This window comes from Medicago truncatula, chromosome 6, assembly GCF_003473485.1.
Source record: "Medicago truncatula cultivar Jemalong A17 chromosome 6, MtrunA17r5.0-ANR, whole genome shotgun sequence".
Taxonomy (NCBI): Eukaryota; Viridiplantae; Streptophyta; class Magnoliopsida; order Fabales; family Fabaceae; genus Medicago; species Medicago truncatula.
In genome coordinates, this window is record NC_053047.1 from 5,027,211 (window position 1) to 5,049,082 (window position 21,872).

Sequence of the window (21,872 nt, forward strand, 5' to 3'; positions counted from 1 at the left end):
ATAGGTCTTTCATCCCTGCAAATATAGATCATTTGAATTTTCGTCCCTGAAGTTACTAATTAGATGTAATTAGGACCAAAAGTCAAATGATTAATATTTGCAGGGGCAGATTGGAAGGATTAGTAACCTCAGGGACGAAAATTCAAATGGCCTATATTTGCAGAGACGAAAGACATATTTAAACCAAACTAATAAATACATTTTCGTGAGATAACAAGTCTTATAAATTCCAACAAACTGAAAAGCTAAACTATAGCCAGCGACTCAAACACAAGATTAAACTTTAAACATCCTTAGGAGAATAAGAGACGTGTCTTGGGCATAATCACAGAACTTTCAACTTGAAGTGTGCCCTTAAAGATGGCTTCCACCTGCAAATTACATTTTACATTTGAGCATACTTATCTTTTTCTTGATCAATTAAAAAGTATCTAGGTGATCTGTATTTTGTTCCTCTTGAAGAACCAATCCACACACTACAGTTTATACTTCCCATTCAGAAAACTTCTATCATACCTTTTATGTACACTCGTAATGAATGTTTAAAACTTCTTCATATATTGATGATTTTACAATGATAGAACCAACGAATACATATGAAATTTCTAAAGCCTAACAGAAGAAAAATGAACAAAAGCAGATTGTAGACTCCACAACTAGCATTGTTTTATTGTCTTCCATTTCCTTTGGAGATTTTTCTTCTTCTGTTGTGTTAAGTCATCCACAGGAACCACTTGAGGAGAGACTTTTCTGACAAAGCATTCATTTTCTTCACCACTACAAACAATTGATTCGTTCTTATGTTGTGCATGAGAAGAGATCTCGCCTAGAAAGCATTCATTTTCATCACCGCTACTAACAATAACATTCTTATCTTGTGCATGACACTCCTCCCCCTTTTCAGCAATTGGTTCATCATATATGAGATAAACTGTTGTCCTCTTCACAACGAAACCGTTCTCAAAAACAACAACAAAATCCACTTTATTTCCAGGTTCAATACTTGATACTACTCTCTGCCCCTCCTCATCTTCAAAGGAGATTAACGCCTCTCTCTTATAGAGCTGAATGGTGGATTTTGTGTAATTTTTTACCAACAAATTTGTGAGGCCATCAGATGCTATGTTATCCGGGGTTGAAGAATAGACAATGCATATCATTATTGTCTTCAACATACGCCCTTTCATTTGAGGGACTTCAAAAGTTACAGAAGAACCTTCGCAATTGTAAGTTACAGAAGAATCTTCCCCAAAACCATTCCCATCCATCTTCTGTAAAAGTGAAACTAGGCTTAATTTTTTTAAAGTATATTAATAATGTCACTCAATTCTTGTTCAAAAAAAAAAATAATGTCACTCAACAATTAGAGATATAATTTTTCTTTAGAAGATAACTAATATTTTTTATTTTTTTTTTAAACCAGGGGATAACTAATCATATTTGTATTGTTAAAATTTGTAAGAGTTATGCAGAAAAAAAAAAAACTTGGGTTCTTAAAACAGTACTATTCCAGCTTAAAGTACCATACAAATTGATACAATAAGAATAAAAGTGAGTGTTTCTTATTTTCTTTTGATATTTATGCCATGATATAAACGAACTGTACCACTTAAGTGTGTAGCAAGTAATGTAGAGAGAGAATGAGAGAAACAGACAAACCTGTAACATGTTTTCTTTCAGATTATTGGTGACTTGGCAATTCATACCCATTTGTATTAGAACAGACTTCATGGAAAGTTCTGAACAGGGAACATGCAATTGATCGCAATGTTGAGTTAATGCAGAAGTTATCATATTTGATATTTGTGAAGTAGCTGAAGTCGATTCCACATCCTTAGAAAGAGTAGCGTATAAAGCATCCAATATTATTGTTGCATCATTAGAAAGTTGATGTTCTGAACTGCACTCCACCCAAAGACTTCGAAGACTTGGAAGGTACTTGGAAATTGATGATAGTTCATGGGAGCTACTATGTGGTACATCTAAAGGAACAAGAGATGGCATGATAGTAGATGTTTGAAATAGGGATGGGAGATTATTTGTTGGTGACATCCAAGACAAAATGATAGATGGAAACACATCACGCGAGAATCCTTCATAGCCGCACAAAGAGATGTATCCAATGCTTTTTGACCTTACTACTGAAAAGGGTATTCTTTTTATTGCAGTTTTATGTGCAAGCAGAGTGGTTAAAGATTCCATTTGTTCTATGTCCTCTTCTAACTTGTCAATCATTATACACCCAGAAAGAATGAGAGTTTTAAGAGATTTCAACTTATAGATGCTTCTTGGAAGGTTACGAAGGCTAACACAATCTTCCAAATCTATTAGAAGAATTTCACTGAGTTTTCCTATTGTAGGAGAAACCTCGGACAATATTGGACAATCTTTGAGTACTAGCTTTTCAAGATTAGGCATATATGAAAAGTCAGGGGTGTGCATCAGACAATGAGAATGGCTAAGATTTAGAATTTTCAGCTTTTCCATCCTCTGCAAGAACAGACATGTCAAAGGGAAACTTAAGGACGACTCTTCGAAAAATAAATGGAAGCAATAAAAATGTGTCACTTACCTTGAGAGTGGAAAGTAAAATATTTAAAATAATGCAATGCCATTTTTTTAAATACCAACATTAGAGCAATATTTTGAAACAGTATATAACATTGCAGAAATTATAAAAAGCCATGTCTGAGCATATTAACGAGAGATCAATAATTTGAAATGATAGAATGTTTTAATGAAAGAGTCGATGTGACAACCATCTTTCCCTTCATTTTAGTTTTTACTATAGCAAAAGTTTATTCACAAAATTTAGGTGGTATATTGCTAATTAGTATAACACTCATTTGTTTATATAATCTGTTGGATATTTAATTTTAATTCCTGCTTGGTGTAAAACCTCTTTACACTATCAACCAATTATCTATTGCTAAATTCTTAGACAAGTCTCATTCTCACAACCACCAAATTGGAGAACTGAGATTCTGAATAAAGTGCTAACACATCATTGGATAACAAGTGTAAAATAATTATATTTATCCCCTGAAAGAGAATCAAAGTGAAAATCATCTCCTAATTCCTTGAGTATTTTTGGAAAAGTAAACAATTTTTAACTTCAAAATTTAGACAAACTAATATTTCACAACAGAAAACAATATGCTTCACAACTTGAATATTTTGAATAGTCTTACTGAAGTAGGTTATAAAATTTAAAAGGCTAGCAGAAATAAAGATGAAAAAAGGTTTAAAAATACAATGTAATAAAATAGCATTATAATTTGAAAAGTGAAAACAAATCATGAAGAGCCAAAAAAGAAATCAAAACTTATACCTGGGCCACTTTCCATAAAAGTTTGACATTGCTATTCTCTAACTCGATGGAAACTAAATTTTCTCTATAAAAGTTTTCAGGTATATGTGGTAAACAACATCCATTCCAAGACAGCCATATCAGATTTCTCGAAAGATATTCAAAATCTCCATCAAGGTTTACCCCAGCAAGTTGAAGCAATCTGAGTCTCTTCATCTTCTTGAATGCTTTAGTACTAAAACATTTTTCATTAGATCTTGGCAACTTCAAAGCCAGCCCCTTAATAGTTTTAGTTCCCTTTGAAACAAAAAGAAAAAATGCAAAACTTAAAGACAGAAGACAGATAAACGAGGAAGCGACAAACGATTCATAACCAGACTAATTTTTCAAAGTTCTTGTGAAAATAAAAAAAAATAAAGCATACGAAGTTCTTACAGTTTGTTCTGATAATACTTGAAGCGCATCCTCCTGAAACCACAACCTGCAACGCTCCTCGAGCTCTTCTGGTGATTTCCCACGAACGATTTCTCTTCCCATATCTCGCAACAAATCATGCATTCCAAGTTTGTTCTTTTTATCAACAATAACCAGACTTCGCTCAACAAGGATACTTATTCCAATTTCAGCAAAAAGTCCGCATCCATTTAATATAAGTGTAACATCATTTCGGTCCATCCCAATAAAGAAACAAGCTATGTCAAGGAATATTTCTTTCTCAGTATCATCATTTAAAGCATCATAGCTTATTCTTAACTTCTCCTGTACTTGATTATTAGGAATTCTTTTGAGTTTGTCCAATACACTTTTCCATTCTGTTACCTCTCTATCAAACAAATATGACCCAAGGACTTCCAAAGCTAGTGGCAATCCCCCAGAATACTCAACGACCTTTCTGGAAATTGCAGCAAAATCTTTTGTAGGACCCGCTTGCTTGAATGCGTGCCAACTAAATAGCTTAATTGATTCACTTTCATCCATGTGTTTCATTTTGAATACTTTATTAACTCTATTCCCACGAAGTATATGTCTATCCCTTGTGGTGATGATTATTCTACTTCCCGAACCAAACCACTTACGACTTCCACACAAAGCATTTAGTTGGTCCAATGTAGTAACGTCATCGAGTAAAATTAGTACTCTTTTCTGGCTGAGTCTATCCTTTAATATGGTTTTTCCACTTTCAATGCTTGGTACTTTCGCTGTAACTTTGCAGATGTCAAACAGAAGTTGTTCTTGTAAATTCAATTTTCCAGCAGTCTCATCCCAAACTTCCCTAATATTTGCAAGGAAGCTTCTACCTTCAAAATTGCGGCCAATTTTATTGTAAATAGCTTTGGCAATGGTCGTTTTACCAACTCCTCCCATACCCCACATCCCTAGAAGGAGAACATCATTTGATAGTTGGATATCTTGGTCCAGCAGTTGAATCATATCCTGCACTCGAGATTCAACTCCCACTGGATTATTAGCAATAAACAAGTCTGCCTTGTCAAGCTTACGCGTAACATTTTCAACAATATCCTCTATAACATCACTTTCATTCCTACAAAAAATAAACCAAAGAAAAGGTACATAAATACGTATGTATGTTTTTTTGGGATTTCTACAGATTCACTACCCGGAAGGTAAATATTGTTTGTGACATTGTTCACCATTGAATGTGGACACCTTATCTATCAGAATTTGAACCTTGGTTAATCACGTATTGAGAAACCAGTTCGTTGGTTTTCAAAAACTGCAATAATTATAATTTTTCCATAATAAATAATTTTGATGTTTTTAATTCTACCTTTAACAAAAAGTTTGAATTTACCTGCCAAACCTTTTATAAGAGTGTAGGGATTAAATTTATTGCATAAGATTTTGACACAGTCAAGTAATCATTTTTAGACCGTCATCTTACACGTCCACCATTGTTGTTGTGAACCTGAGTTCTAAATCGGATTATATATGCATGCTTGCGTGTGTTTGTTTGTGTTTTAATTAAACAACTAAATATTTAAGTGCTCTGCGAGCTTTGAGGCATGTTGCCTGTTTCTGGCTCCGAATGCAACTCATCTAAACAACCAAAACCAGCTCATTTACACTACTACTCCCTCTGATCACATTTATAAGCAAAAAACAACTTTTTAGATACATTGAATAATTAATGTATCCGGCCATATTAATAGGTTAGATACATTAACTATCTAAAAAGTTTTTTTTTTTTTTCTTTCTAATAAATGTGAACGTAGGGAGTATATTGGAGTCCTTGCTTCTTAGGAAAACAATAATAAATAATAAACCATCAATTTAGTAATTGAATTATTATTCCTTAAACTATACTACAAATATAATAAGAAATGGATGGTATATCCATATTACCTTAAGTTTAGGACTACGAACCCAGCAAGGCCAGCTGCCTGGCGAAGCGCTGTTCTCCACTTCATCTCCAAGTTGAATTCTATCAACTCAGGTTCTTCCTTCTCAATCCTCCTATTCAAAAGAATTTGAAATGCTTTTCCGAATTCAGAGGTTTGATGACGGACTTCCGATGGATCTACGTCTAAGAACACTGGCAGAACAATTTGTCCAATGGTTCTATTACATTCCATTATCTTCACCAACTCATCAAGACACCATCGTGATTCCGCATAATTTGTCGAGAAAATGATGATAGACATTCGAGACTGTTCAATTGCTCGTAGGAGTGATGTTGAAATGTGATCTCCTCTTTGAAGAGAATCGTCTTCCCTAAAAACTTTGATTCCAGAGTTTCGAAGAGAAGCATAGAGATGTGAAGTGAATGAAGAGCGAGTGTCCTCTCCTCTGAAACTTAAGAACACATCATGGATCCTTGATTCATTTCTACCATAAAGGAGAGATTTGAAGTTAAACACTGCTCTTGTTACTATACTAACTTTTCTCCATTTAGATCTCGCTTCACTGTAGGAAGACATATATGGATGCATGGTTGAGATCAGAAGAAAGATAATTAATGAACTGACTAATTGTTGAATCAGAAAATCATTACTAAACAGTCAAGTGTGTGGATTCAATTCTAACAAACCGAAGGGAGAAGGAAAATGAAGTCAACTTAACCTGGTTTATTCGTTTTTGTTTCGTCAACATTGGCGTTCAACTTCATAATAAAAAATAAAATAAAATAAAAAAAAGTATTTTTTCCATCGATATTTTTCAAGTAATTTTTGTAATGTTTGTCAAAAAAAAAAAAAAGTGTGTAATGTGTTGCTAAAATAGTTCTTAATTCTGCACATGGTAGATAAATGTTGGTAAGTACAATACATTGTATCCATGAGCTAAGCTTAGCTCACTTGGGTTGGACAAGTACAGTATAATGTAGTCAAAGACAATACATATTATAAGCAAGATTCGGTTCGAATATGTAATCATTTACTGTTATATTAGTCTCTATCTAAAGAGTTAATATTAGTATTGAAAGACTATTTTCAACAACACGAACAATTTTGAGTAACAAAAAATTATTTTTGAATTTTGATACATTGATAAACTATTGTGACTACTTTACACAAGGGCCAAAATGACTATTTGTCCATTTTTTTCTCCATATATCAAAAATAAATGGAAAATGTTTTTTAAAGAGAGATAAACAGAAAGAGTGCAATGTTGCAAGTCACGGAGTAAGATCTAGAGTTGCTTGAGGCCAATGTTTATGGAAAAGAGAATATGAGAATGGATGAGGAGTAGAAGAAGGAGGAGGAAGAGTTGTTTAGCACACATTTGAAAACTATTTTTCCATAAATCTTTAGGTAGTGTGAGCTTTCTACTTTGGTGAATTTCTTAGTTGCTCAACAAACTCCAACAAAGACAACAGTTTTTTAGCCTTCAATATTTACAGCGTTGTCTCATTCATAGAATGTTGCAGTGGTCCTCGGCCACGCTTCTTCAACTCCAGCCACTGTTCTTGGTCCATCTCAGATCAAAACTAAGGTGGAACCACGATTAAAACAATCGGTAAACTGATCGGTTCCCATTTCAGTACAGTTTTCAAAACATTGGCACGGAGTGATTGTTCAAACTGAAAAGATAACACATAACCTAAGACGAGTAAATAGCAAAAACAGTAAACTTCATTAGGAGAATCAGAGGTATGTATGTCTTAGACATAGTCACATAAATAAGACGGTTTCTACCTGCAAATTACACTTGATATTTGAGCATACTTATCTTTTTCTTGATCAATTGCAAAGTACATATCTATTATCCGCCGTATCTTGTTCCTCTTGTTCCTAATAACAGGGCTTTAGAATAATCTTGCATATATATTATGTACTGTCTTTCCCCGAAAATTCTTTGACCATGAAATGCAAAACTAACAAATGATAAAAATAGATTAATTCATAAATAAACAATAGTATGATATGACATAAGTTGAAATGGTAATAATTGAAAAGACAATGAAATTAAAATGAATCGAATAATTATATTTCACTTGTATGACACTATATTAACTCTTATCATACTTATTTATGTACACTGATAATGAATGTATCAAACCTCTTCATCGATGATTTTACAACAATATAACCAAAAAATATATACATATGGAATTTGTAAAGCCTAACAGAAGAAAAATGAACCAAAGGCAGACTGCACAATAATGACATTGAATAGAAGGCTGCATACTTCATTTGGAGGTAACAATGTTTTTGGGTTGAGCATTTGTACCTACCAACCTAGCATTAAACTTGTAATACACAGTTCAAAACATTACTTGATCGATCGAACAAAACTAGCAACACCACTTGAGAATTTTCTTCCTTCTGTTATCTTTATCTATAACATGACTTTGATCCATTGTTTTGCCAATTGATTCATCGTATATGAGATAAATTATTGTCTTTTTCACAATGAAATCGTTCTCAACAACAACGACAACCTCCACTTGGTTACCAGGCTCTATACTTGATACTAATCTCTCGCCCTCATCATCTTTGAAGGAGACTAATGCCTCTCTCTTATATAGTTGAATGGTGGCTTTAGTGTAATTTTTCACCATCAAGTTTTTAAGGCCGTCTGATACTACATTATTTGGTGGTGAAGAATAGACAACGCATATCATTGTCTTCAATATGCGCCCTTCCACTTGAGGGACTTCAAATTTTACCGAACAACCATCGTAATTAAAGGAAAACCAATTTGGGTAACCATCACCCGAGAGCAAGCAGCCTTCACACCCGTTGACAACCATATTCTATAACAGTGAAAATAGTGTCAATTGTATTTAACAATAAACTGGTATATTCTTTTTGACAATTGAAGATTTAGTTTTATATTTCCTTATAAGATAAAAAATCACGTTTTTAGTAAATAAAATCATATTCGTGATATTTTAACAAAAATACATAAAGTAGTGATAATTTACAAATAAAAAATTAAATAAAACTGTAAATAACGAGCTATGATGTTACATATTCCTAACAATGAATAGAAATACAATATGCATTTGCCACGTTCGTACGGTTAAAAGGTTTTAAATGTGTGTTATAAAAATGAGAGTTGGAACTATTATATACGTATAAGAGGAGAGACTTATAAGTGAAACCTGTAATATGTTCTCTTTCAACATTGTCGTGACTTGGCAATTCATCCCCATTTGAATAAGAAAAGATCTCAAGGAAGTTTTTGATTCTGAAATGTGCACTTGACTGCAATATTGAAGTAATGCATGAGTTTTCACATTTGATAACTGTGATGTATCAGATGATTCGAATTCTTTAGAATTTGTGGCATATAAGGCATCCAAAATTCTTTCTGCATCTTGAGAAAGTTGAAGTTTTGATCCGCATTCCACCCAAAGACATCGAAGCCATGGAAGGTAATTGGAAATAGATGATAGTTCATGGGAACTACTATTTAGTACATCTAAAGGAACATGGGATGACATTGCAGCAACCGTCTGAAATGGGGAAGTGAGATTATTTGTCGGTGACATCCAAGACCAAATGATCGATGGGAACACATCACGTGAGAATCCTTCATAGCCGCACAAAGAAATATATCCAATGCTTTTCGACCTTACTACTGAAAAGGGCACTCTTGTTATTGCGGTGTTATTTGCTATCAGAGTGGTTAAAGATGTCATCTGTTCTAAGTCCTCTTCCAACTTGTCAATCATTGAACACCCGGAAAGAATGAGAGTTTTTAGAGATTTCAACTTATAGATACTTCTTGGAAGGCTCTGAAGACCAATACAATCTTCCAAATTTATCAGAAGAATTTTATTGAGATGTTCAATACTATGAGAAACCTCTGACAACCTTGGACAATCTGTGAGTACTAGTTGTTCAAGATTAGGCAAGTTTGAAAAATCTGGAGTTTGCGTCAGATAATGAGAATGACTAAGATTGAGTATTTTCAGCTTCTCCAACCTCTGAAACCACCAAATGTTAATTAGAATACTTACAGAGGAATTAAGCTCAAAAAAGTTAATGGAAGTAATTAAAATATTACTGCAATGCCATTTTTACTAATAGCAAAGTTTGACAGACAAAAGCAAAGGTGAAAACTATGTCTAAATGATAGTTAATATCTAAAATAGGAAAAGAAAAGTTAATACCTGGGTCTTTTTCCACACAAGTTTGATATTGCTGTTTACTAACTCAATGGAAACTAAATTTCCTTGATAAAAGCTTGAAGGAATGCATGTTAAAGGAAATCCATTCCATGAAAGCCATCTCAAATTTCTTGAAAGATGTTCAAAATCCCCATCAAGTTGTACACCAGCAAGTTGAAGCAATCGAAGTTTTTCCATCTTCTTAAATGCTTTAGTACTAAAACATTTTGCATTTTCTCTTGGCAACTTCAAAGCCAATCCCTCAACAACTTTTGTTCCCTGTGAAATATGATGGGAAGAGAAAGTTGTTATTAGTAACCAAGACATCCGATTAAAGATAAAGGGCAAATAAAAAATTATTTGATGAAACTGATTGTGTTACTAAAAGCCAGAAAGAACAAAAGATTCACAGACAAACTAATTTTTGAAGTTCATTTGATAATCAACAATACATATGAATGTTAACACTATACTCAAAAGCATTTGTTTACGATATAAATAAGTATATGAGTTCTTACATTTTGTTCTGATAATACATCAAACACGTCCTTATCAAACCATAATCTGCTACGCCCCTCAGGCTCTTCTGATTTTTCACGAATGATTTCTCTTCCCATATCACGCAGCAAATCATGCATTCCAAGCTTGTTCCTATCATCGACAGTTACAAGGCTTCGCTCAACAAGTACACTTACTCCAATTTCAGCAAAAAGTTCACATCCATTTAATATAAGTGTAACATCATTTCGATCCATCCCAATAAAGAAACAAGCTATGTCGAGGAATATTTTCTTCTCAGTGTCATCGTTTAAACCATCATAGCTTATTTTTAACTTCTTCTGCACTTGATCATTAGGAATTCTTATGAGTTTCTCCAATACACACTTCCACTCTGCTATCCCCCTATCAAACAAATATGACCCAATGACTTGTAGAGCTAGCGGCAATCCCCCAGAATACTCCACTACATTTCTTGAAATTCCAGCAAAATCTTCTATAGGACTTGCTTGTTTGAATGCATGCCAACTAAAAAGCTCAATTGATTCACTTTCATCCATTTCTTTCATTTTGCACACTTGGTCAACTCTATTCCCTCTAAGTATATGCATATCCCTGGTTGTGATAATTATTCTACTCCCTGAACTAAGCCATTTACGATTTCCGCACAAAGCATTCAATTGCTCCAATTCACTCACATCATCAAGTACAATAAGAATTCTTTTATGACATAGTCTATCCATTAATATAGTTTTTCCCGACTCAATACTTCGTATCTTAGTTTTCGTATCTTTGCAAATATCAAAAAGAAGTTGTTCTTGTAAACAAACCGGTCCATCATTTTGCTCCCAAACTTCCCTGATATTTGCAAGGAAGCTCCTACCTGCAAATTTACGACCAATTTTATTGTAAATGGCTTTTGCAATGGTGGTTTTACCAATCCCACCCATACCCCAAATCCCTAGTAGTACATTTTCATTGGTTTGTTGGATGTTTAACCGTTGAATCATATCTTCTACTCGAGATTCGACTCCCACTGGATTATCAGCAATGAACAAATCTGTCTTGTCAAGCAAACGTGAAATATTTTCCACTATATCGTCGATTGCTTCACTTTCATTCCTACGAAAAAAAGACCCAAGAAAAGATGAACATACACGTCCGCGCACATACACAAGTACATGTATATTTATCTTATATGTAATCATATATATAGACACACACTTTACGCTCTAAAGTAAATTGCTCACTTTAGAGGAGCCTGATCCATATATTGCATATTATTGTGTATATGTGTACATTTTGCATGTACATTCCGACCTATACCGGTCTAGTTTGGTTCCGTTCTCGGTTTTTTATTTTGAAATCCAAAGAACCGATAAACCAAACTGATGCTAACGACACCCCCGTAATATACTAGTATCATCCCATCTTCAACTCAGACACACTTGAGTAAACTTAAGCCCAAGATAAAGTCAAAATGAAAGACACTCCTAAAGTCCATTATTTCCAATCCTTTATATTGTGTATTCATTTGAATCATCTCATAGAATTCTTTTCTCCTCCTAAAAAAATGCCCACTCCCAACCAAACTTTCCAAAATACTCCTGCGTGAGTTAACTCACGCTGGGTATAACACCTGCATGAGTTAACTCACCGCGGGCAGGAGTTAAACATGAAAAAACACTTGCTTGAGTTAACTCACGCTGCGTGAGTTAACCCACGCATATGCATTTTCGAAATTTTGGTTGGGAATGAGCAAAACGTGTTGGGAGAAGAGCAGAATTCCATCTCATATGCACAAAAAATGCTTCCATCAAATGTAACCCTAGCCTTTTCCATGAAACATATGTGAGAATATTTTTAATTTTATTTTCAAGCAAATTTATCTACTGAACCCATGCAAACCCACACCGCTACAAACAACACCACAAACGTCACTCACTCACTAGTTGAACTCAATTGAAATAAATTACCTGAATTTTAGGACCACAAATCCTGAAAGGCCAGCAGCTTCACGAAGTACATCTCTCCATTTCAACTCATCTTCCTTTGAAATTCCATTTCTATTCAAAAAAAGTTGAAACGATTTTCCAAATTCACCAGTTTGATGACGTACTTCAGATGGATCTACACCGTAAAAAACCGGTAGAACCACTAGTCCTATAGTTCTATAACACTCCATTATTTTCTCCAACTCTATCAAACACCATCGCGATCCCGCATAATTTCTTGAAAAAACTATAATAACAATTCTAGACTCTTCAATTGCTCTCAATAGAGTTGTTGAAATGAGATCTCCTTTTCTAAGTGAATCGTCGTCCCTAAAAACAACGATTCCAGACATTTGAATACTAGTGCAAAGATGTGAAGTGAAAGATTCACGAGTGTCCACTCCTCTGAAACTTAAGAACACATCATAACTTCTTGTTGAACTTTTCACCATGTCTTGAAAATCTGTGTAATATAAAATTCATATGACAAAAAAAAAAAAAAAAAAGGAATTACTAAATTAATATAAATGGTAAAGTAAAAAAATAAGATACTAGCGTACGGTGGATTGAATCCTTCAGATTAGTCAGTCTTTGAACTAACCAGATACGGAGTTACTATATATTAACCTTTTGTTTTAGAGGACGGTTGATGATGAATTGGTTAATTAATGGGGTTTGATGTGGGTTAATTTGATTTTGTGTTTTCTGGTTTTTTTGTTAATGAGATTTTTTATGAAGATTGATGATGAAGATGATATGTTGATGAAGGAAGAAGATGAAGAAATTGAGAAAATAGTAGTTATTGATGGTATACCATAACATATAATGGACATTCATGATCTAACACTGCCCTTTTTAAAAAATAAATCGAATGGTTTAAATTAAAGAAATTAGTAGGGTCTACGGTGGACTATATATAATGTTGATCAAACGTAGACATTTGAGGTTAAACCGTCAAAATTTATTTGACAAACGGAAGAAAACGTGAGGGACCAAAATGAAAACTTGAAATTAATAAGGGGATCATTGGATCAAAATAAGGCCAAAAAATTATATGTTAGTAAGAAACAATTGTTCTCAAACTAGTAGTTATTTTAGTCGTATGAACTTATATGTTATAAGTTATCAGATAAAAAATTGATCTTACCAAACAGAATCTAAGATTGGTTTACATCATCAGTTAATTATAACCGTCATATTATAAAAATTGTTTGACAATAATTAATTGGCAATTTCTATGGTACACTCAATTTTAATTGTTTGAGTGTACCGATACACTTATATGTTAAATGAATAGTTTAATGAGTTATTTTTTTTTAGAAAAAATATATTTTCTATTGATTACAATTATAATAATTATATTTTATTTCTCAAAAGTGTCGGCAAATCAAAATTCAAATTTTTTTAATTTTTAATACCCATAATAGTGAATATTGATTATTTTTTTGGATAAAATGTTAAAAAATTAGTATGATTCTTATAAAGGATGAAATGGCGTTTTTTCTTATAAAATAATATTTTCTAAAATATAAAAGTTGATAAATATCTCTTTATTACAGAAAAATGATCGATAACTTATTTATTTATGAAATAGGTGTACCGGTACACTTTAATTTAAGGGTGTACCATAGAAACTCCCTAATTATAATTATATTTCCTAAAAAATATATAATTATAATTATTTTTTTAGGAATATATAATTATTTTTAGAGTATCACATACGAATATGAATGATTACAATTTATTAACTAAACATGTTTTACATGGACTTTTTAGCATACCAATGACATCTCGTCATTACGTTTTAGGTAGACGCGATTCCAACATTAGTCCCTACATAAATTTTATTAAATTTTTAGTCCCGAACGTTTTTTATCGTTAGCAAAATAGGTCATCACTGTTAATTGTTGCTGATTGAGCAAACTTTGAAGCACACGTGGATGCCACATCTGACTTTTTTTTGTTGGGTTAAATATGTTTTTAGTCCCTATAAAATCGAAGCATTTTAAGTTTAGTCCATACTTAATTTTAATAGTTGTTTTAGTACTTATAAAAATACTATGTATTCAGTATTAGTCTCTGCTGAATTCAAATTTGTTTAATTTATGCTTAAACTCTTTAAGTTTTTAACAATTTTTTGTAGACGTCTCAACGTATTTTAAAAAAAAAAAAAGAATAGTTTATTCTTCCGTATCTCATGTGGGTTTCATAATTCTAGGAATTGGTTCTATAAGTGACACTGGCTCAACGAGGCCGTTTTACAAATAATATCTCACAGATTTATTGGCACTGCCCTTTTTTTTCTTGGCAGGAACTAGTTATGATAGACTACGTCTTCTTTATCTTGACGAAATGGGCGGAAAGGCTATCCCAATTCCAAAAATATTCACGATTTTCACTATCTTATCGATGACTTCTCTTGCATTGTCGGACATGAGTGGTTTTGTTGCCGAATTGATAGTTTTTTTTTTTGGAATAATTACTAGTCAAAAATATCTTTTTATGATGAAAATACTATCATAACTAGTTTTAGTAGATTTTTTAGTTCCTACAAAAAAAAATTACTTCTAATTTTAGTTCCTGCTAAAACAAAGTTTGTTAAATTATCCTTAAAGTCTTAAATTTTTAAACGATTTTTTTTGAGACAAGTTTAGAACACTATGAAAGGTTCAATTACTAAAATTTAATTTTTTTTAACATGAAACAAATTAAATATGAATTTTTGAAAACGATAAAAGTTAAAGATAAAAGTAATAAAATCTGGACATATAAATCAAATTTTGCAATAACTTTTTGCGGAGGAACTTTTAGTAATGTTCTTAACACGTCTACAAAAAATTGTTAAAAAACTTAAGAGTTTAAGCATAAATTAAACAAATTTGAATTGAGAAGGGACTAATACTAAGTGCATAGTATTTTTGTAAGGACTAAAACAACTATTAAAATTAAGTAAGGATTAAACTTAAAATGCCTCAATTTTACAGGGACTAAAAACATATTTAACCCAACAAAAAAAATCAGATGGGGCATCCACGTGTGCTTCACCGTTTGCTCAATCAGCAACAATTAACAGCGAGGACTTATTTTGCTAACGAAAAAAAACGTCGGGGACCAAAAATTTAATAAAATTTAAATAGGAACTAATATTGGAAACACATCTATTTATAGGACCTAAAACATAATTAACTTTTTTTTATAGAAAAGACTTGGTTGTTATTTTGTTTGAGTTAGTGAGAGGAGTTGAATTGAATCTATTAACTCTTAATTGACCAAGAGTACATTAAAGAGAGACATCATCGCCTCTTTAAAAAAATCACTTAGAAATTATAACAATGTCACACATGAACTCAAATATATTAAATATAGAACATTTTTTAATGCCTACTAGTGTAAACAAATGGTTCATAATTGTCAAAAAATAAATAAATCATAAGCAATTGATGCTGCAAGAAACATATGTTTTCATCAACTCTCAATTTTGAAAAACCAAACCATTTCTCTATTCAAAAATTATTAGAACCATTCGAAAGAAGATTGTGTATATAATTAGATGAGTTGTGTTATTTGAACATCCATATATGTGATAACCAAAATTTTACAAAGGAAATGAGGTAGTGACACAAAAACTAAAGCAATAGAGAGAGAAAGTAAAAAAATAATGTGAGTATGAAAGAGAAAGTTGTCACAAAAGTTGTAAAAAGTGGTTGTTCAAATATCATTTATCTAATTAGATAGTACCTGGACATAGCAACTAAGTCACGATTTCTTGAAATTTCAAAGGCACAATTATATATCACAATAATATTAAATATTGAAGATTGATTATATAAAGTATTTTAATATTGATATAATAAGTGTAGTGGAGATGAGGATGTTGCGCTGGATAACTGGTAAGATTAGACATAATAAGATTAGGAATGACACCATTAGAGAACGAGTGGGGGTATCACCTATAGTAGAAAAGTTGGTAGAAACCAAAAGAGATAGATTAAGACCCGTAGATGCTGTCGTAAGAAGAGTAAATCAAATGGAGGAGAGTCTCGTTAAAAGAGATAGATGAAGACCTAGGAAAACTATTAGAGAAATCATTCAAAATTATTTAGAGGTCAATGAGTTGGATACAAATATGATTTATGATAGAACACTATAACGTCATTTGATCCATGTAGTATAATAATCTCTTGAATATGAACTAAATTTTTAGCACACTAACACATTATATCAGACTTTTTAAAATGTTTAACCCAGGCCCAAAAAATAAAAGAATGTTAGGTTACATGTGTCATATTTATAGATGCCTTAAATTATTATTGATAAAGATTTAGAAATATAAGTCAAACATTTGACAAGAAGAAATTCATAAATGTTTATGTAAAAAGTTATTTCTTTTGATTAGTTAATCGATATTTTAATGGTACTTGTTAACATTTTCTTAAAATCAATATGTATAAAATCAAATCAAATTGAGTTGTTCAAAATCAATGTAGGTTGAGTCTAATAGATGAAAGTAAACTCTCATATAACTTTGTCTTTTTTTCTTTTAAGGAATTCCACTTAACATTGTTAATAAGTATGAAAGGACAAATTATATGTTTTTCTTGTTAGAATATTTTGATGTAAAATATCCATTAACTTTTCTTAATGACTAATCTTCATCTAAGAATTTAATGGACTACTAATACTATTAGTGGGTCTTACCTATTAACCAAACTTTTCAAACTAGTAGCTGAATAAATTAATATTTAGTATATTTTAGGTAGCTCTATGGTATGAGCATTTAGTTAGATTCAAAAGTGGTAATGTATGAAAGTGATAGAAAGAGTTCATTAATAAAAAACAAAACAAAAAAAAAAAAAAAAAAAGTGAACAATAGAAGAAAGAAAGCGATGAATGAATCTGAAAATTGGACGAACGCAACGGCGTCGTTTCGTTTCTCAATACAATTTCTTCTTGCACCGTGAAAAGAAACCCTAATCCCCAAATTGAAGGATTAAGGTTTCTCTCTCCAAATCAAAATTGATTCATTAGGTAACTTTCTCTCTCTGAATTATTCTCTGAAGTTATGATTGTATCTTATCTTTCTATGCAAATATAGAAATTACGGTTGTTGATTTTTTTTCCAGAAGTAGGATTCCTACGTAAACTTTCTGTCTCTGCTATTAACTATGAATTAGGAGTAGGACCAATACTAATGTACTAGAATCAAACAAAGATAATTGAATTATAAATGATATGCAATGCAACTAGTTGATTTTGATTTGTGTCAATGTATATTTCCAGAATTAGTATAATGAATGATATGAAATTCGTTAATTTGTGTACAATTTCTCATGCTTAACCAGCAAGTCGTACACTACACTCTATGAAACATGAACACAACACAGACACCGACACGCCGACATCGTTAATAATTAGAGAAATGAACTAAAATTATACATTTAGAAGTCTTATAGTTGTATCATCATGTAAAAGTAGGACAATTACTCAAGAGGTTCTGTTAAATTTAACAATGTCATTTATAAAACTGAAATATATTAAATTTAGAACTTGATAATAATGACTAGTGTAAAAAAAAAATGGTACATAAATCATAGCAAGTTGCTGCGAGGTTTTAAATAACAGTCGTAGTCTCGATCGCGGTCGCGTTAAGGTTGCCATTAAAATAATGAATTCATATCAAATATTAAGCAATATATTCATTAACATACTTTTAAGTCAATGAAAACTAGTATAAATCAAAGTGGAAAAGACAAGAAAGAAGAAAAACAACACAAAATGAGTCAAGACTCCTCTCTCTTGTTGGTGCTTTTTGTTCTCTGTGTAACTTCCTCCAATTCAATTTCAGCCAAAGTTATTGATGTTGATGTCATTTGCAAAGAAGCCTCCAATCAATCATATTGTTCAAATCTTCTCAACTCAAAGCCAGGAGGAGCAAAAGGTCAGATCTTGTCGACCTTGCGCGATACACAATTGAAATACTTAACTACAATTGGAGCGACACATATAACCCAATCGGTAAATTGTTTCAAAGTGCTGAAAATGATACGGTAGCAAATTATTATTATCGTTGTTCACTTGATCTTTTGAGCAATGGTGGTAGTGTCAGTACTAAGGTTGGGGATGCACAGGTAGATTTGTATTACAAAAGGTATGCAGCCATGGCTAAAGAGTCAGCTGATATTATGAAATACATTCTTGAATGTATTGATAGTCTTCATAAACATGAAACCAGCCCTTTACTAGCAAAGTATGTTGAAAATCTACGACAAGGTGCTCAAGTTTTTCAAATTATCACAAAATATTTAAATCTTGGAAAATAAATTACTAGTAGTGGTTTTAGAAGGGATATTAATTTGGATTATTTCATAGTTATTTCATTTAGAGTTGTTCCTTTGAATTCTACTTTTCTCTACGAGGTCAAAACTCATCGAAAATAGTCTTGTAAAATGGTTATTAACACCAATTTATTTAATAAAAATATTTTCCCTTCTCCAATTCCTAACTAAAAGTATTTTATTTTTATTTTAAAGGAATTCCAAAAAATTAGTAAGAACTATTTAATTAGATACTTCATCACCTACCGTATATTGATTTGAGTATAACCAAAATCCGATTCTTTCAACGATGTCTTCGGTTCCTGCATTGTTTATAGAAAAAATATGTTTGGATTGAAAAACTCATTCAATAAAATTGGCAAGTCAAGTTCTCAGAACGAATAAAAGTGGCAAACAAATTCTCATAAGAAGATTAGTAAATCATCTACTTCTAAGACAAATGAAATTCATTTCCTTTGCAATGCTTCTACTTATTTGATACTTGATAGTTTTGACATAATTGGAGATATGGCCGGAGAGAATGTGATATTATTTTTCTACTTTTTGACCGATAGAATATGTGATTTGCAATTGGAGTTTAATTTATATAACTTTTGTTGATAATTTTTGTTACACTATGCAAATTACATTTTATATATGAAAAATATATAAAATGTAGTTTTTAGGCTTAATTGTCAAAAAAATATATAAAATGTAATTACTTGTCAAAAAAATATATGAAAAATAATTTTTATTTGTATTAGTAATTTTTAGGCTTAATTGCACTTTTAGTCTCCCTATTTTGCTTTTTTCACGAAAATGGTTCCCCTATTTTTAAATTGAACATTTTTGCCATCCACTTTTTATTTTTGTTGCAATTTTGCCCCTAATTCATTGAAAGTATTATTCTTTTTTCTGGCTGAAAGCAAAGTACACCCAATTTTGTTTATGGCTTTTAGAGATTATGCTCAATGCCATTAATGTTTTCGTTCTCGCTAATTTTCCATACCTGCCTCTAAACTGTTCGATGAATTGTCTCTTTTATTGGGAGTCAGGTTATTTCAATTGGTTGTCCTTAGTCTAATCGATTTTGTTTTCAATTAGCTTTGTTGTGCTCTATGCAATTCCATTGATACTGCTAAAGAATTTCCTTGAGTATCTTTATTTTCATGTCTGCTGTGTTTGAGGAAAATGATTTAACAACAGGACTTGAACTCCAACCCATCCATAAGTCATGAAAACTCCTTTTTCATATTACTAAATGCATTTATTTATTTTTTTCTTAAACATACCCCTAATTATCTTGAAATATAAAAAGTCAACTTTATACACATACAAACAAAGGACAATTTGATAATATTAACACACAAAACAAACACATTTATTAATTACACTAACAACTTTTCTTAAGAAATGTGAAAAGGACAATAGATGCCTATATTAAAGTACGGAGGAAGTACTACTAAGCGCCGTTTGAACAACACCATATTTACTTCTTAAAAACAATTATTTGCAGTAATCATTATTGATCGAAATTGACTAGAATGCTTTTGAAATAATGGTTCATATATAAGGCAATGGAGTATTAATATATTCACTCACATACTTTTAAGTCAATGAAAACCGTAAAACAAAGCATAAAATCAAAATGGAAAAGACAAGAAAAGAAGAAAAACAACACAAAATGATGAGACAAAAAAGAGCAAATATTGGTACATCTAAGCAAAAAAAAAAAAAAAAAATTAATTTGAATGAATGAATATCGTTTATTTTTGTAAAAAATACAAATAATATTACTTTAGATGTAACTCATCTCGTTTAATCCTTTTTTTTTTTACAATAAAACTGACTACTTTGCAATTTAATAAAAGATACAAAAAGTTTAATAAAAATTAATTGACAATTTAAAAGTTTAATTATTAAAAAATAATTGTTTTATAAATTATTAATACTCTACAATTAGTCACTTATCTTCAAATTAATAATTTTATTAAAACTCTACAATTAGTCAAAAAAAAGTAATTAATACTCTACGATTTAATAGATAATTAGTCAAAAAGAAGAAGAGACAATTGGTCAAAAAAAATTAATATCATAATCAATTACACCTTTCGGTCACTATTATAAACAAAAATTAATTTTTTTTGCTTCGTTCAATAAATGATGTATGTGCTCTATTGATGTATATTGTCTGTATAATATACAACATACAACATTTATTGAGTGAAACTAAAAAGTCAATTGTTGCTTATAATAATGACTAGAAGATGTATCTTATTATATTTTTGTAATTTAATGGGTTTTATATTTAGAGAGGGGTGGTTTTTGGTATAGAGTTTTAGTCACTCGTTATGGCGAAGTCTGTGGGAGGTTGGAGGATGGGGGCCGAAGTTGTTCTTCTTGGTGGCGGGAGGTGGGGAGGATTAGGAATGGGGACGGTGATGTTAGGGGAGGTTGTTTTCAGGAATGTGTTACTAAGAAGGTGGGGGATGGGAATGATACTCTTTTTTGGTTTGATACTTGGTTGGGATCGGTTCTTTTGTGTGTACGTTTTCGTAGGTTGTTTGAGCTTTATGAGAATAAATATGTTACAGTGACAGATTTGTTTTCTCTTGGGGTAGAGGAGGGGGGTGAAGCGTGGCATTGGAGGCGGAGATTGTGGGCGTGGGAGGAGGAGATGTTAGAGGAGTGTAGGGCTCTTCTGCTTAATGTTTCTTTGCATGTTAATGTTTCAGATCAGTGGTTGTGGATCCCGGACTCCACGCAGGGTTACTCTGTTCGGGGGGCTTATTACGTGTTGACTTCTAGAGATTTACCTCCAGTGGACTTAGCGGAGATGATTTGGCATAGACAAGTTCCGTTGAAGGTATCAGTTTTCGCTTGGAGGCTTCTTCGTGATCGTTTTCCTACCAAATCGAATATGATCTACAAAGGTATCATTTCACCAGAAGCTGGTTTGTGTGTCTCTGGTTGCGGTGCTTTGGAATCTGCGCAACATTTGTTTCTTTCATGCTCTTCCTTTGCTTCACTTTGGCCAATGGTTTGTGATTGGATTGGTTTTGTTGGAGTGGACACTAATGTTTTGTCTGACCACTTTGTTTAGTTTGTTCACTCAACAGGTGGCAGTAAGGCTACAAAGTCTTTTTTCCAGCTTATTTGGCTACTCTGTGTCTGGGTTT

At 32.0% G+C, this 21,872-nt stretch overlaps 2 protein-coding genes and 1 long non-coding RNA gene across 5 annotated transcripts; 1 reads left to right on the forward strand and 2 right to left on the reverse strand.

Moving 5' to 3' along the window:
- Positions 1–276: 276 nt before the first annotated feature.
- On the reverse strand, positions 277–6,395 carry LOC25495363 (disease resistance protein RUN1). The gene is made up of 5 exons (XM_013595579.3): positions 5,675–6,395; positions 3,746–4,853; positions 3,332–3,607; positions 1,660–2,490; positions 277–1,271 (listed from the first exon to the last, which is right to left on the reverse strand). The coding sequence occupies exons 1-5, from the start codon at positions 6,259–6,261 to the stop codon at positions 657–659; spliced, it is 3,417 nt and encodes a 1,138-aa protein (XP_013451033.1). The 5' UTR covers positions 6,262–6,395; the 3' UTR covers positions 277–656.
- A 1,334-nt stretch (positions 6,396–7,729) lies between these two features.
- LOC25495364 (disease resistance protein RPV1) lies at positions 7,730–13,129 on the reverse strand. Of its 3 annotated transcripts, none has more exons than XM_024786268.2 (6): positions 13,007–13,129; positions 12,362–12,842; positions 10,406–11,507; positions 9,891–10,166; positions 8,877–9,704; positions 7,730–8,525 (listed from the first exon to the last, which is right to left on the reverse strand). In XM_024786268.2, exons 2-6 carry the CDS (start codon positions 12,829–12,831, stop codon positions 8,064–8,066), a joined length of 3,138 nt encoding a protein of 1,045 aa, XP_024642036.1. In that variant the 5' UTR covers positions 12,832–12,842; positions 13,007–13,129; the 3' UTR covers positions 7,730–8,063. The 3 variants fall into 3 exon arrangements, with proteins under 3 accessions (XP_024642036.1, XP_024642035.1, XP_013451034.1); XM_024786267.2 differs by having other exon boundaries at positions 12,981–13,126; XM_013595580.3 differs by having other exon boundaries at positions 12,940–13,125.
- Positions 13,130–17,161: 4,032 nt separating this feature from the next.
- Positions 17,162–18,622, forward strand: LOC112422557 (uncharacterized). The gene is made up of 2 exons (XR_003012969.2): positions 17,162–17,407; positions 18,225–18,622. It is a non-coding gene; the product is annotated as an uncharacterized lncRNA (long non-coding RNA).
- Positions 18,623–21,872: the final 3,250 nt, after the last annotated feature.